The sequence below is a fragment of the Triticum dicoccoides genome, chromosome 3B (genome assembly GCF_002162155.2).
Source record: "Triticum dicoccoides isolate Atlit2015 ecotype Zavitan chromosome 3B, WEW_v2.0, whole genome shotgun sequence".
Lineage (NCBI taxonomy): Eukaryota > Viridiplantae > Streptophyta > Magnoliopsida > Poales > Poaceae > Triticum > Triticum dicoccoides.
Window position 1 is genome coordinate 6,566,463 of NC_041385.1, and position 16,342 is coordinate 6,582,804.

At 45.5% G+C, this 16,342-nt stretch overlaps 1 protein-coding gene, 1 non-coding gene and 1 pseudogene across 2 annotated transcripts; 2 read left to right on the plus strand and 1 right to left on the minus strand.

The window, feature by feature from the left end:
- The first annotated feature begins 3,751 nt into the window (after nucleotides 1–3,751).
- Nucleotides 3,752–3,826, plus strand: TRNAP-UGG. Its single transcript has one exon. It is a non-coding gene; the product is annotated as a tRNA-Pro (tRNA).
- An 856-nt stretch (nucleotides 3,827–4,682) lies between these two features.
- Nucleotides 4,683–5,463, plus strand: LOC119279052 (NADH-ubiquinone oxidoreductase chain 1-like). The gene has a single exon (XM_037560467.1). It carries the CDS (start codon nucleotides 5,092–5,094, stop codon nucleotides 5,461–5,463), a length of 372 nt encoding a protein of 123 aa, XP_037416364.1. The 5' UTR covers nucleotides 4,683–5,091.
- A 753-nt stretch (nucleotides 5,464–6,216) lies between these two features.
- On the minus strand, nucleotides 6,217–6,992 carry LOC119280447 (annotated as a pseudogene).
- Between the last annotated feature and the right edge of the window lie 9,350 nt (nucleotides 6,993–16,342).

The following is a 16,342-nucleotide window of genomic DNA, read 5'->3' on the forward strand; positions in this document are numbered from 1 at the left end:
GATCCAGCAATATCGCGTGAGTGAAGAATGGCAATGCCGCTTGTAAAGCTCTTTCGTCGAGTGCGCGATCATGACAGGACTCGAGGAAGAAGCCCCGGCTAACTCCGTGCCAGCAGCCGCGGTAAAACGGGAGGGGGGGGGGCAAGTGTTCTTCGGAATGACTGGGCGTAAAGGGCACGTAGGCGGTGAATCGGGTTGAAAGTGAAAGTCGCCAAAAAGTGGCGGAATGCTCTCGAAACCAATTCACTTGAATGAGACAGAGGAGAGTGGAATTTCGTGTGTAGGGGTGAAATCCGTAGATCTACGAAGGAACGCCAAAAGCGAAGGCAGCTCTCTGGGTCCCTACCGACGCTGGGGTGCGAAAGCATGGGGAGCGAACAGGATTAGATACCCTGGTAGTCCATGCCGTAAACGATGACTGTTCACCCTTGGTCTACGCGGATCAGGGGCCCAGCTAACGCGTGAAACACTCCGCCTGGGGAGTACGGTCGCAAGAACGAAACTCAAAGGAATTGACGGGGGCCTGCACAAGCGGTGGAGCATGTGGTTTAATTCAATACAACGCGCAAAACCTTACCAGCCCTTGACATATGAACAACAAAACCTGTCCTTAACAGGATGGTACTGACTTTCATACAGGTGCTGCATGGCTGTCGTCAGCTCGTGTCGTGAGATGTTTGGTCAAGTCCTATAACGAGCGAAACCCTCGTTTTGTGTTGCTGAGACATGCGCCTAAGGAGAAATTGCCACCGAGTGACGTGCCAGCGCTACTACTTGATTGAGTGCCAGCACGCAGCTGTGCTTTCAGCAAGAATTTCACCATTGGGAGCCGGTGCCTTTCGAAGCACTTTCACGTGTGAACCGAAGTCGTCTTGCCCAAGACCCACGGAGACCTACCTATAGTGACGTCAAAGTACCAGTGAGCATGGAGGTTTGGTTGAAATTGGTTACGACGACGTCGAGTTGGCGGCGGAGGAAGACTCGGCATGAAGGCCAGAAAATGGTGTGGAACGTAGTGGTAATAGTACGCGCCCCGCTCCGAAACAAAGAAAAAGGTGCGTGCCGCACTCACGAGGGACTGCCAGTGAGATACTAGAGGAAGGTGGGGATGACGTCAAGTCCGCATGGCCCTTATGGGCTGGGCCACACACGTGCTACAATGGCAATGACAATGGGAAGCAAGGCTGTAAGGCGGAGCGAATCCGGAAAGATTGCCTCAGTTCGGATTGTTCTCTGCAACTCGGGAACATGAAGTTGAAATCGCTAGTAATCGCGGATCTGCATGCCGCGGTGAATATGTACCCAGGCCCTGTACACACCGCCCGTCACACCCTGGGAATTGGTTTCGCCCGAAGCATCGGACCAATAATCACCCATGACTTCTGTGTACCACTAGTGCCACAAAGGCCTTTGGTGGTCTTATTGGCGCATACCACGGTGGGGTCTTCGACTGGGGTGAAGTCATAACAAGGTAGCCGTAGGGGAACCTGTGGCTGGATTGAATCCTTCGCGATGGAAATGCCCTCGCCTAGTTGACTAAACTAAGGACCTCAACGGTATAAACATGTAGATTTTCTACTTTTCCATTTTCCTTCTTGTTTATCAATCACCAATCAAGACAAACCGGGCACTACGGTGAGACGTGAAAACACCCGATCCCATTCCGACCTCGATATATATGTGGAATCGTCTTGCGCCATATGTACTGAAATTGTTCGGGAGACATGGTCATAGCCCGGAGAAAGAGCAAGAAAACTAAAGAAAGCGTTAGTGCATTGGACTCGAAATCCAAATTGTGCTAGCTGACAAAGAAAAAACAGAATATAACAGAGAAATATTGGTTCTGACTGGTTGGTAAAAGGACTCTAAATCCTTTGAGTGGTTCAATTCCACAACAGAACAAAGAATGAAATGAATGAATGAAAGCCATGACCATGCCTCCAGTAGGAAGATCGAGGAACCGGTGCTGGCGCTCCTGGTTCATGGGATCCTAACCGCGATGGGGAGATTAGATATTCTTCTTTCGTAAGTCTATCCAATGGAGATAGGTTGAGGAGAAAGAAAGGAGAAAACTAAAGAGAAAGATGGACAGTAGATTGACAATATCCGAATCAAATAAGAAAAAAACGTAGCTATTTCATCAAATCCCGATTGTGTGGGTGTGAAGTGGAAAAATCCCGTTCTGGCTGGCAGCGGGCATAGGACTGAAAATCCTCTTTCGCCGGGCCTTTTGGACTCGAAATCCAAACGGAGAGAGTGGTTCGAATCCACCTCAGAACGAACAATGAAAAAGGCGTCGAGCGGATGCAAGCTCGAGGAGCTAGGAAGGATGGAAGAAAGCTTGACCGTTTTTTCACTGAACTACTCGAACTTTTTGTTCGAAAAAGCGGAAATAGCTCAGCTCGAGAGAGGGTTGAGCTTCATCGGTTAGTGTGCACCAAAGGATGAGGTTTCTTTCCCGTCCTACAAATTGAAACCGTTCTAGCTTGATACTGCGATATCGTCAAATCATCCAACGGAGCATGGAAACCATTTCGGTGGCGGTAATGGCCTCCAGTAGTTTTCTATGGAACCATACCACTATGGTCATCTATATGATTAGACCGTGTCGCTTCACTAGACTTTCCTGAACCATCCATTTGATCCCCACGGTCGTGACACCACTTTCTAAACAAAAGTTTCCAAAATCCAATGCGGAACCAAGCAGTAAGAGAAATTCATCATGGTAATTATTAGTCGAAAACCAAAGTGGAACGGAGAGTCAGTTACAATGACAAAATTATTGAGGAATCATGTTGAAAGAACAACATTCTGTGTCATAAATATCATATATAGAGATTTTTCATGTATCGACGCTTTTGATTCAATTATGAAAGTACGCTGTACTGGACTTGCACCCCTAGTTACGCAGAAGTGCAAGCACAGAAGCGAATGACCGGACCTTACCAAAATACTCAAAAAAGTATTCTATACTGGGGTCTGTGCTCAGCAGTGTTTCCAGTCTAGCTGTGTCAAATCGGGTGTGAAGTGTCCTTCTAGGTTCTGGCTGGTAGAGCAAAGGACTAAAAATCCTCTTCAGTTTCACGCATGGGACTCTAAATCCCAATTGCGCTAGCTCTGTGGTTCGATTCCACAACATAACGAACAATGAATGAATGTGGGCGGTCAACCAGGTAAGCCTGTGCCTAGGAAAGAAAGGACTAGGGAGGGATTGAGAGAAGCTTTCACAGTGGAAAATGCAAAAAAGCATATCGTTCTTAGAAATTGTGGAATTTTACTCAGTTAGAGCTATGGTTTAGCATCAAGAGGGAAGTTTTGTAAAAGCAACAGGAAGAATTGCTCAGATACCCGTGAGCGTATATAACTTGGGTCGTGTTATAAATGCTCTGGCTAAACCTATTGATGGGAGAGGCGAAATTGTAGCTTCCGAATCTCGCTTAATTGAATCTCCTGCTCCAAGTAGAATTTCCAGGCGTTCCGTATACGAACCTCTTCAAACAGGGCTTATTGCTATCGATTCGATGATCCCTATAGGGCGCGGTCAGCGAGAGTTCATTATTGGGGACAGACAGACTGGCAAAACAGCAGTAGCCACAGATACAATTCTCAAGAAAAAAGGGCAAGATGTAAGAAGAACGAGAGCGAGCCTTCACGAAATAAAATGCAAGTGAAAGAGAATTGTCAAAATTTCCTAAAAGCGGTGGTTCTTTTCTTTATGGATCGGGTAGATCCATATGTTCTGAGGGGGAGACGAGGTGTAGCGCAGTCTGGTCAGCGCATCTGTTTTGGGTACAGAGGGCCATAGGTTCGAATCTTGTCACCTTGATGTGGTATTCACACAATGGGGCCGAAGTGCAAAGCCCCGTAGCCTATCCGCAGTCGGGAAGGCAGGCGAAAAGCGCGCACAAAAGAAAAAGAAAGCTAAAAAGCTTATTTTGCAATCCATTATCTTTGGTATTCTTCTATATTTAGATCATATTATATAGCTATTTCACAGGTTTTATTTACATACCTCAGTCATGTTATTTGTCTAGCCTTCAATCAGAATAGCCTCTCCACCGGTTCCGAAGATTCTTTCGGCATCAATGTGCTTTTGGAATCTTCCTATGAAACAAATAACATTCTGGAACAGTTTAGGACAGAACAGGCCTCAGTAGAAAGCGAGCTTTTTTCGCGTATAGCCACCTCGAAGCCCAATTAGCGCACGGGCTGCCCCCTCAACTCAACCCTGACGAGTACGCAAACTTGGTCAGGGAGCATTTAGACGGTGCAGTTAGTATTGACCACTACCGCCAAGTCCATAATTCAAAAATTGATGAAGTCCACATAATGGAGCTCAAAAGCCGATTACCAAATCTACCTTTTTAGCATCTTGAAACCGCACATAAGAAATATTCTGAATGAATCACCTTACAATAACACATGAGAGACAGCTTTCTATTTTGTCGAACAACAAGTCGAACCCAATGAATAATTCGATTCAAAGGAATGTTCTAGAGTTTTTTCCACTATATTCGCGATATTAAAAAAAATGGAAGAAATTCTTCACGATTTCTAGAGTTCCGGGATTACTTCACTGATATTGATTTTCGCCTAAGCACGGCCTCTAGGTTAGTTCAAAGTGTAATACAACGAACTATCGATACACCGAAAACGAGTCAAGATGGATACATAAAATGGAGACATCGTGGATTGCCCAAATTGGGACGACGATAGGACATTTCACTTTCTTTCGCAATATTTCTGATCATGACTCAACCACTAGGAAAGGGGATTGCTTACTCTCAGCCACGTTTTCGCTTATGCTTAGTCAAGTGAGGATTCCATTCGAAGTAACGTAACAGGAGCACCATCTTCAAAACTTCTCGGGATCCGGAGTTTTTCGATAAAAGGTCCCATCCTTCAATATCATGATTGGGTCAACCAGGCCAAATCATAAGTGAAATAGTTTGATCGGGTCGACCAGGTCAGGCCCGATCATGAGTGAATAGAAAATCGAAAACGTACATAGCTGTTCCAGCGGAAATACTTTGTTTAATTCTACCACTTCTACTAGGAGTAGCCTTTTTAGTGCTAGCTGAACGTAAAGTAATGGCTTTTGTGCAAGGTCGAAAGGGTCCTGATGTAGTGGGATCGTTCGGATTGTTACAACCTCTAGCAGATGGTTTGAAATTGATTCTAAAAGAACCTATTTCACCAAGTAGTGCTAATTTCTCCCTTTTTAGAATGGCTCCAGTGGCTACATTTATGTTAAGTCTGGTCGCTTGGGCCGTTGTACCTTTTGATTATGGTATGGTATTGTCAGATCCGAACATAGGGCTACTTTATTTGTTTGCCATATCTTCGCTAGGTGTTTATGGAATAATTATAGCAGGTTGGTCTAGTAAGACGGGGGGCGGCCGTTTGGTCGCCTATGATATACGGACCAATTGGTCAAAAATGGGTTTGTGCCGCAGGTGTTGAACGATCTACTCTACACAGGTGTGGGCTTACAGGGCTAGGGCTCATAAACCCTTTCTTTCATTCATCAAGGGGTCGGTCACTTTTCCGGGCCGGGATCGAGAAGTGGAAGTCATAAAAAAGAGATGTTTCTCTTCGCACCTCATATCAAGAGGAAAGGTAGCTTGTCAAGCTGGTCCCACTATTAGAAATTCTAGCTTTCTTTTTTTTTCACCGGCTCTTATTCTTTGTCAACGCTACTAAGGACCTGACGGTTCGCCTACTTGATGGATGAAAGAACATGAGAAAGGGTTCTAAAATAAAAGGCTAGAAAGTCTACTACAGTACAGTCAAAGTCAGCGGCTGAGTTTGCCTAGCCTCGTTTATAGGCGAGCGAGTTAGCGAAGAGGCTTAGGGATAAGAGAGTGTCGGTGCGTACGTAGCCTTCATTCTACTACGCTACACAAAGTCACTTAGCTCGACGTTAATTAAGAGAGTAAAGGATGAATACCCTACATAGAAGAACCACAGTTGGCTTACAAAGGTATAACCTTTAGCTCCCCGGGGCTAAGCTGCTTCGCACCACTGATAGTTAATTAAGATTCCGTTTCAAAGGCGCTACTTTGTTTCGCAAGCCTTTGTCATTGTCAGTCAACTAAGGTTGGCCCTCGGCCCCCTGCGAATCCGTAAATCAGAGAGCATGCTGCAAAAAAAGGATGGTCCCCTATGCATTTCATTCTTTCTGGAACGCAAAGAATTAAAGTACCTGACCCCCCATCATGGTGAACCTCTCCTTGTGATCGGGATGAGGTAGATGCCTCCCAGCCGGGGGGCGGATCGAATCGGAGTTTCCTTAGGTAGCCACCGACCTACAGTTCTCCTTAAACTTCTGTGCTTGGTGGAAAAGAAGCGAACAAAGGTACGCTCGCTTGCTGTCTTGTTCTCTGCCACGGACTGGGATCGCTCGCCAGCTAGGCCCTCTAGAAAAAAGTTGGAGCAACATTGTATGAGAACATATTACCCATCTTCGGGGACAAGGGGCGGAACGACCTCTCGATCTACTTACTGCAGCCCAGGACGGGCGTCGTCGTCTAGGCGTGACTTCTTGTTTTGATCTCCCCTACGCCTAGGACGTTGTCTGGGCCAAGAGCCATAGTTAGTTGCTGTTTCCATTTGGTTCTTCTTTCTCGTTGTTGATACCGGCAAGACCCAGCCAGATGATGATGTCTGCTGGTTGGTAGTGAGAGGACTCTTAGTACCCGCAAAAAAGGGCGCTGGTGAAAAAAAACAATCATTTGATTTAGTTTCATGCTCTCCCTTAGCAGCGGGAAAGGAGTCTATCTATCTGCCTAGCTTTGGTAGATTTCCCCCAACGCAATTCAAAAACAGAAATTCCACGAATCCCTGAGGTGGATAAGTCCGACGACTCAGCAGCAGTGCGGAATTGAGTTTCTGGTCCGGTGGATCTGATCTATAGTTAGGGGGCAATACATACCAAAAGGTTCGAAGAAGGAAGGCGCAGTATATAACCAACCCACCCATAGCCGGTCTAACTGCTGAGAGAGAAAAGTGATTTTCTTTCACTAAGAGTCCTCGAGTACACACAGCTTTTGCGGATCCTTTGCGAGATCAGGATTTTGGATTCATAAATTAGAATCAATCCATGTTAGGTCAACATCGAGACAGAGCATCTCAGTTGGCTCTGTCAAGGAAGTGAAACAGGCATTCCTAGGTTGAGGTTACCATTGGATTGACCCTCAGTCAGGCCTCCGATTCCAAGGAGTTGATTCAGCAAGTTCCCCGCGCTACCCCGCGGGAAGTCTAATCGGATCAATCGGTGGTTCCGTAATGAGTAGTCGAATACACATTGAGGGGGCCTTGCCTCCTCCTTCCCGCCCACACCTTCATTCTTTTCCTCCTCTGATCTTAGAAAGCATACTAAACTTCACTCCAATCTTTCTCCATTAGCAACAAGAGCAGCTCTATCTATCGGCCCTTGATGAGTAAGCTTAGCTATACCGCTTAGGTTGCAAAGCAGCAAGCTCCCTTCTAATGTGTTATTGCTTGGAGCCTTCTCGCTTAGTAAGACGCCTTCGGCCCTTCCTCCTTCTTACTTTGTTTGGTATTCGCTCGCGGGTTTGTTTCCAGGTTCTTTCGTTCTTGGTTGGCTCTCTCTATTGTTGTTTGTAGATCGTGCGTCCTGTGCATTGATCCGGCAGCGAGACCCGCCCTGGTTGTAAAGCGAAGCGAGCCGTCCTTCCTTTCATTCGTTGCTTTGTCTTCGGTTTGTTTTTAAACTCGACCTTCTATCGGGACTGTGGTGACGAACCTTACTCCCCTCGGTCAAGTGGTTGACCCGTCTGTCCAATAAGTTTACTAAGTGAATGGAAATCCTATAGTTTGACCAGCCTGGGAAGAGTAGTCAGAGGCAATTCGCTAATTGGAGCTGTTTATATCAGCTTTCTTTCCTAACTAACAGGAAAAGAGAGACATGCGAGTTCGACTCTCGTTCTATCCATGTTCAGCAGTCCCTTTCCATCTTGGTACTGTTGATGGCAGTACCGCTCAACTACGAGATGCTTGAAAGTCGATGTATCAATAATGTTCCCAAGAGTAGCATCGAGCCTCGAAACGGCAATCCATGCTTCAAGCTAAGTCAGTATGGATCTAATTGATTGCTAAACTGAAGGAACGATCTCTGTCGAAGATTCTCATTCTGAAGCAGGTGCCTAGCTCTGGAAGGATGGACGGGATCATACCTATTTGAATTGAAGAACATTCTGTAACACAAGCGAACAACCATCTAACCGTCAGTCTGAACTCCCAGGATCAGTCCATCAGTAAGAAAAAGCTTCCGTTTCCATCATTCAGTAGTGGAATGGAATAGTTCGATGGTATTGATCGTCCAACCATTGATTGGAATGTCTATCGTGATAAACCGTGTAATTCTATAAGCTAAGCAGATGAGGCAACAAAGAACCTAACCGTCCTCTCTGATTGACTTCATCAAAAGATTCCTATGGTCTGGTTTACCTTTCTTCTTTCCTTGCAACCTTGGATCGATATGGTTCATTCCTGGGCTATGCTCTTTCAACGGTTGACAGAAGAGGTGGACGGGCAAGGATGATCAGACTGCTTGGTTCGGTTCGTCAGAGGTATTAAAAAACCTTCTTTTTGGTCTTTTCTTTCTTGCCGCCACTTTAACAGGTGCCGCTGCAATGAGAGCTTAAGTTGCGGAGTTTTTTCTGGATTCTTTTTTTTTGGTGCGCTCTTCCTTTTTTTGGATAGAAAGAAGGGTTCAGTGGGAGGGCAAGGGGTAGTTAAGTTTTAGGTTGGCTCTTGTTTTTTACAGACTTTCTTTTCGGTGTAATTTAATAAAGAAGTAGCAATTGTTCATTTCATTTCATTTTTTTGCATTGGTAGTTCTTTTTCATTTGAAAGGGCAAAGGGGGGAAGGGAAAGGATTGACCCTCAGGGATCATATTACTCAAGAAGACTTGGGAAAAATAGCAGGATTGGAAAAGTTCGAAGAGACTGAGGAAGACAAATCCATTGTCGAATCCTGCAGAGTGATAACATCGAGTAGTGGGGGATGGCTTCCACCCCTGAGAGAGCTTGATTTACCAGAAATCCCGCCGAGTCCTAGTGGGCCTAGATTCCGCGATAAGTTCCGAGAAATGGAGGAAATGATGCATTCAAAGTTCGCAGAATTGCAAGAAAGAAAAAATCCTTGAAAGAAAAACCAAACAAGACCAGATGTTCCCTATTGTTATCGGGAACGAGACTAAATGTTCGGCCTTAATGAGATGGGCCTTGATTCCTCTCCGGCCAGGAAAAGATGTGGCTCCTCTTTGTTCTACTACCTTCATCCTCGGTGAAGCCGGTTGGCTCACCAAACAAGATATATACTGTGAAATCATTGGTAACCATGCCTAACGGTCGGTCATCTAAGCTATCGGTCAAGGCAAGTGAGAGCTGTTCAAGAGTTGGGGGCATATCTTTAGCTTGAGCAGCATCCGCTCCCGAAATGTGAGTTAAGCTTTAAAAAAAGAAGAAGAGCTACGAGTGGAACAGGTTCTTCTATTCCTTGTTGGCCTCCAGCTCCTTCTGTCCCTCAATCCTCTTCTCTGCCCTTTTTCTACTATTATGCGTGGCATGCCCCCTGTTCGTATCTTAACAAGGCAACCTTCTCTTGCAAACAATCGCTTCGTCGCTAACACCGGTAATGCCCCATCCCTTTAATACTACCTTCGAGGAATTTCTCTCACATCCCTGTAGTGATAAGAGCGCATTCTCTAACAGCTTTGAAGCCGAGGCAGCCATCCTCTTGCCAATCCTAAACAAAAGAAAGAAAAGCCCTACCCGCCTTCATTGGTTGAGTAAGGGGCATTTACCTATCAGTCCTAGTCCTAAGGCGCAATCGGAGCACTAAGCCCAATTACAGCTTGACTCCGTAAATTAGACCTCATTCTCCTAGTCCTATTCCTGATTGTTATTTCGGATTCTGTGCCTGGGTGGTATCTTCTTACTATTGATTCAACCTCTTCGGGCAAACGTTGTCACTTCCTTTATTTGAAAAAAGGGGTCTAGAACTACAGTGATCTGATACCTTCTTCCCTTGGTCTGGGTAGGTAGGTTATGTAGGCTACAACTGTTCATAGGTTGTTCGATCGCAAAAGGCCAAATAATCGATTACTAGTATGCCGGATATTGCCAGGAGGCCCTTCCCCCTATGTTTGACTCATCCTAGATGGGTTCACACCTGTTGATTCCGGTCAAAGAAAAAAGCTTTTTCACGGCATCCGTCCCATCACACCAATCTACGCCAAGATAAAGAATGCTGGGTTGCCAGGAACAAACCCTGTGATTCAAGGTCTTGCCTAGAATTGCCCTAAGAAAAATGCACCCCATTAATTGATCCCTCTTTAGAGTAGTATAAGTACATCCTCGACTATAGCACGAGTAGAGTCGAGTTCTCGTACTAACCTAAGAGTAGATATGCCGAAATATTTCCACGTTCAAGCAGCTAATCAGTAAACGACTTCTCCGTAACAGTTTGAAGATTGGCTCGCAACGCAAGTAGCGGCAAGAAAGGAGAGCAAGACTTCCTTTTTTAAAAGAAGAAAGAACTAGACTTCTATAAGAAGATTTTTATAATCGTAGATCGTGGAATATTCATCTATCTTATTAGGTAACTACTTTAGCTGCTCTCGAAACTGAACCATCGTGAATAGAACTAGCGCTTAAGGAAGAGTAGGATCTGTTAGCAAGTCATATTCAATCACCCGGTCTTCTCCTTCCTAGCTTTTAGATTTTCTGATTCTCTCTTGGATTTTCATACACTTAGCCGTGTACGTATCTTGGCTAAACTCGAACCTATAGTTGATCCATCCATACTCGGTAAAGAATCAAAAAGGTACTTGAAGACGACTTTGAATGGGAGGAGGTTTTCTTTTTATCCCCCCTAACCTTATTTTTATGTCTTCTTCGTTCTCAGTCCCTACGGTCCATTGTAGGATGATTTTCCTAAGGCCTTGAATTCGTTGGCAAGGTGATCAGGGTCCTCTCCCTGGTCCTATCGAACCAGTGACTTCTCTCCTGGGATTGAATATGTTTTGCCTTTCCCTGATGGTTCCGCATTCCTATGTGGGTAGGATTCGCCAGGGATGAGCGGCTTATTTAGCCTATGCGAAGCGCGAAGCATAAGAGAAGAGTGTAGCGAAGCGAGTGTAATACTTGTAGCGAATATAAGTAGTGTCAAAGCCTACACTGGCTTAGCTCTGCAGATGTTTTCAGGACGAAGACGGTGATACAATACCACTCGCCAGTGATGATAAGATTCACTCATAGCATAGGTGGAAGATCCATCCTATTTTCTTTATAGATTTATTTGTTCAAAGAAAATACGCCTAAAAATCATTCAGGGAACCTACTCTTGGTATCCTTTACCACATTCACTTTCCATATTCCCTTTCTTTAGTTCAGACGCTATCGTACCTCAGGGAAAATCCAAATTTCTATCAACGATTCCCACCCAACTCTGGAATGACTCTCCCCTCTCTCCCTTAACATATAGAAGGCCTCTTATCCGTCAACCGCACCTTAATAGCTCAGACTTCCGAGCCTTGCTGGATGATGCAGAAGGGCCAACATCAGAGGATCAATTGAATAACCAACTCTCCCGCCCCGCTGCCGCTACTGCTCGAAAGCCTTTGGATCCCCTACAGGACTATCATGAGCCCCTACAAGGAGTCAAAATCAAGCCGAAACCAGATACAGGAAGTGTTGACCCGGATCAATTGAGTGCGAGCCCTTTTATCTTGAGCTGATTCTCCTTATTTTAGAGCTGTGGCGAAGGTAAATTGAGCTCTGGCCTGTGGGGAAGGAAAAGGCTCTGACGAAGCTCCAGGGATTACAGGAAGGTTTAGGCCGCAGCTCCAAACAGTCAGAAAAGAAGATGGTCCCGCCCTTACTTCGGCTTGAGGAGTCGTTTTCTCGCTATCTTCTTCATCTGGATTAGCCTTTTAGTAGCCTAGTAGGTTGTTTGAGTTTCAGGAAAGGAAGAGGTGCTTTCTAAAACAGCCGTTACCGCTATGTTTTTTTTCAATAAGTTCTTTTAGAGCATCGTGCCCCACTGTCCGAATAAAGTGTGCGCCTAAGGTGTCATGTGTTTAAGAATATACGTCTAATAGAAATACTTTCCCAATCCGTATAAGAGGGAAGAAGGGTCCGGCAATAAGCAGTAGAAGAATAACCCGCAGAAGAAGTTTAATCGCTTCCAGAGATCGGAGCCAGACAAAGATAAGACTCCACAGCGGCACGATCGGGTCAAAAATGAGTCAAAACTTGTAAAACCCCGGTTTTGGCCATCTTTCTCTTTAACTAACTAAGTATTCTTAAAAATATGTATGTCTATGAGGTATTTTGACTTAATGGGAAGTAGGCATCTCATTCATAGGCAAGAGCAGGCCGGCCTGAAGGCATGAACTGAAGGCAGGCAAGAAGGCATTAAATGGCTTTTAAGGATTCGGTGTAAAGATGTGGAGTACAGTATCTTTCTTTCTATAAAAATATATGGAATCCGCGATCCTATCCTATTTTTGAAGTCATTTTTGCATTCGAAATTATTTTCTTTCGCAAGAGCACTCAAACATAGATTGAAGATCTTTAGTTCTTCGGTCGGCAGCCGCAGTCAGTAATAGCAAGCAGCGTCCCATACTACTTTTCCTTTGAATGTTCATTCTGGAATTGAATGTCACAAACAAGACTCATACTTCAGAAAAAAAAACTGCTTGAATCAGGAGCTGTAATCTGCAGCTTTAGAGATAGGGGCGGCAGTCACAGCATTGGCAGCAGTGAGCAGAGGTCAAGAAGAAGAAGCGGTAAGAGCAGTTAGAGAGCAAGCAGCGGCTCATCAAACCTTTCTGTTTCGGTTACAGCTCAAGCGGTTTGTTTTCAAGTAAGGTACTCAAGCAAGCTTTCCTCCTGAAGACAGAGTTTCAGGTGAGCTAGCAAAGAAAGTAAGCAGTTAACCGGAAATTTAGGTCAAATTAGCATTTCGTAAGTTTTAGTAAGGCCAGTTATGGGAAGCAGGCCATGGAGAAAGAGAGGAATCAATCGTCCAAAGCTATGTTAACAAATACGTGAAAGGTTTGATTATTCCATACACTTGAACGCGTTCCTTATCAATAGGTTTCGGAGAGACGAGCAATGATTGCTTGACGATCTTCACTGCATGAGACTAGACTTGACTCAAGCTTCATACGAAAGCATTTACTGAACTAAAGCCGTTGAGCCAAGTCAAGCGAAAGACTTATTCGAAGAAAGCTTTAAGAGAGTTTGTTGTCCCATGCCTTTCTGATGGTGAACCTCCTACTGCTTCTTCCAATTCTGAAACTGGGATTGGCCTGTTGACTTTGCCCTTCCTTTAGACAAAGAGCCCCCAGTTTCGCCAAAAGACCTCTGCGTGTTGTCATTCAACTCCACACAAGCCTGTCGTTGGGCTACTTGCGTCTTCGGCAGATACAAAGGAGAAGTGACGGTCGGTGAAATAGCCCTCCAACTCGTAGCTCTTCTTGCTTAACGTGAAAACTCTCCTTTCCGATGAAAACGAGAAAGAAAGATGTCAACTACTAAATGTGCTGCTTTGTGAATTTGATACTAGGTAGTTCTCCCCCCTCGGCAGGCAAGTAGCCTTTGCGACTTACATCTCTTCTACAGGAGGGTATGAACCCCCGGATCTAGGCGAGGTGATGGCGGGGAACTCCAACAGGTTTTGGTTTCCTCCTCACTGATTATGGAGCCCAAGACTGCTTGACGACTTTCGGTGTGGGGTCAGCTTGAGCCGAGGTCGTCTCGTAACACGAACAGGAAGAATAGCAAACAAGCACACAAGCAGGAATAGGAATATTGGCTGTCACTATCCTCTGGTTAGCAATCAACTACGGAGCTGGCAACTCACAAGCCAGCAAGTCAACCTCTGTCAGATCTTCGGCCCAGTTTATGGACGAAACTGACTTTACTTCCTCATTCAGGCTGATATGAACTGCAAAAGTTTGCATCTTTAGCGTGGATATCGTAGGTATAAATGAAATAAACTGGAATCAGGAAGTTGTTTCTTTCTCTCGATACGCAGAGGGGAGAGCATGCCCTGTCTCAGGCAGTATATCAGTCGTTAACGATCTTACCGGGACACATCCTATTGAAACTAGAATCCCAACCTCTTTGGAAGAAGCTCCAAATACAAAAAATTTCAGAGCGGGGAATCTTCCTACAAACTAAAATGTGTTAAATATATATATACCTACCTCTGCCTAGAAAAACTGGAGTTTCAGGCACCCTCGTGGGAGACATTGGATGTTGTCAACCGGCCTTAAAATGCTCATAAACAGCTCTTCCCCCTTTGACTTAGTTTTCGCTCTCCTCTGTTTCATTTTTAAACACTGTATAATTTTTTAATATAAATATTATATTTGGAAATATATGTAAGAGTGTAAAAAATTCAAAATATTATATTTTAGGACATTTTAATGTCATCGAGATTTTTTGTAAGAAGGAACCGTAGTACTAAAATGATTACTCTGGCTCGTACAGTACATTTTGGTGGCCATGCATGCATGCATGCATGCCTCGATCGCTCACGACGGCCGCGAGGGGCTGTTGTGGCGAGGATGTGCGACCAAGAATTCCTGCCATGCCACCATGCGCCCTCCCGCCTGCCAAACGTGTTTCTCCCAGCCGCTGTGTGCCGCCGCATGTCTGGCCTCTCGCCGTTCCACAGCTCAGCTGGCCGTCTGCTGCACGCCACACCGCACAAGATATGCGCCTTGCTACTGCACTGGGTGCGCGAGCCATCGCCACGCGACCTCCATGCACAAACTTTGGTCACATACAACAAAATGGTCTTTTGAGGTGTCATTTAACACCGTTAAGGATTAAAATGAACAAAAGTGTTATATAAAAGGCATAAAATTTAGACTCGACGTTAGATACGAAAGAAAATGTTTTTCAATGTTAAATAGGAAAGTGAAATTTAAGATAGTGTTAAATAAGGAATTCTTTTATGTTACGTACAGTCATTATCATTTAATTTAACAACAGGTTTGCTTGACCGGTTCAGTTCAAGCCATGCGCTGAGACGGAGGGGACAGCACTGACATGCGCAGAGGGACGACTTGGAGCACTTGACTGGGGCTAGATTAGATTAGAAGAATGGCAGTGCAGAACTGTAGATGGCAGTGATTAGAGCGTGGTTAGATTAGAATCATCATTACATAAATGCCAGTGCCATCGATCTGATCAGAGAAGCCGTTGCCCCGTTGGCTGTTCAAGCATCGCTGGACTCCCGAGACGCTGCAATTTGGCAATTTGGCAAAGGGTACGTGCCGTATACTGAGAGACGACTTTGACCTGCAATCACTCGTATAAGAAACGCCATACGTTGGGACATGTCTAGAGAGAGAGAGAGAGAGACAAGGCTAATACCAAGCTAGTTTGGTATCGATAATGAGGCGATCTTCTTCGTCGTCCTGGCTCGCAAGCGCCGTGGTCCTCCTGCCTATTATCGCATGGTGCTTCCTGCTGCCATGCTGCGCCGCCAGGCCCAAAGGTAACCATCGGCGCACCCTGTTATTTTTTGTATTTGGAGCAGATGTTCATGCTGGCGCTAGTTGTGATGTGATTTGCATCCCGGCCCATGGTGGTGTGCAGGGTTTAATTTAACCTGGTGGCGTGGACGAGGAATACAGCTACAATCACCTATGCCCGGGAAATCGAGGGGACAGAACGATGACTACGCTCCGTTGCCACAACTTGCGTCGCCCGGGCCGCCGAAGCAACATTACTGCCCGGGGTGTGGCCACGACTACGCTCCACCGCCCTCGGTGGGTACGGCACTTGAGTCGCCCGGGCCGCCGAAGCAACATCACTGCCTGGAATGTGACCATGCCTACGGTCTGCCTCCCGCAGGTACGCCAATTGTGGCGCCCGGGCCACCGAAGCAACAGGACTGCCCGGGGTGTGCACATGACTACCTTCTGCCGCACACGGCAGGTACTGCACTTGCGGCACCATAAGAACCTACCCGACACAAGGTTCGGAACAACGTCCCACGAAACTTCACCCGGGGCTGCAACAACGGTAGAAGAGGAGAGATTGCCCGATTCAACCAAGTTTGTACAATTATTAGTGGCATTGTATGTTTGGACATCACGAACTAGTTTCCTTCAATTTCAAAATTTTTTCTCCTAGACATTTTCGTTTTCACCAAAGCAAGAGTTTCGTGATTTTACGTTCGGTTTTTTACAATTCTTTTCCAGTAGACGGCCAAGAAAAAGGGATAGCAACAATGCACACATGCAGTGTAGTGAAATTCGAACTACACGATAGATATACAACCAAGTCT

Bases quoted from the DNA above. Each gene is read 5' to 3' on its own strand.
- LOC119279052 (XM_037560467.1), top strand. From the start codon at position 5,092: ATGGCTTTTGTGCAAGGTCGAAAGGGTCCTGATGTAGTGGGATCGTTC.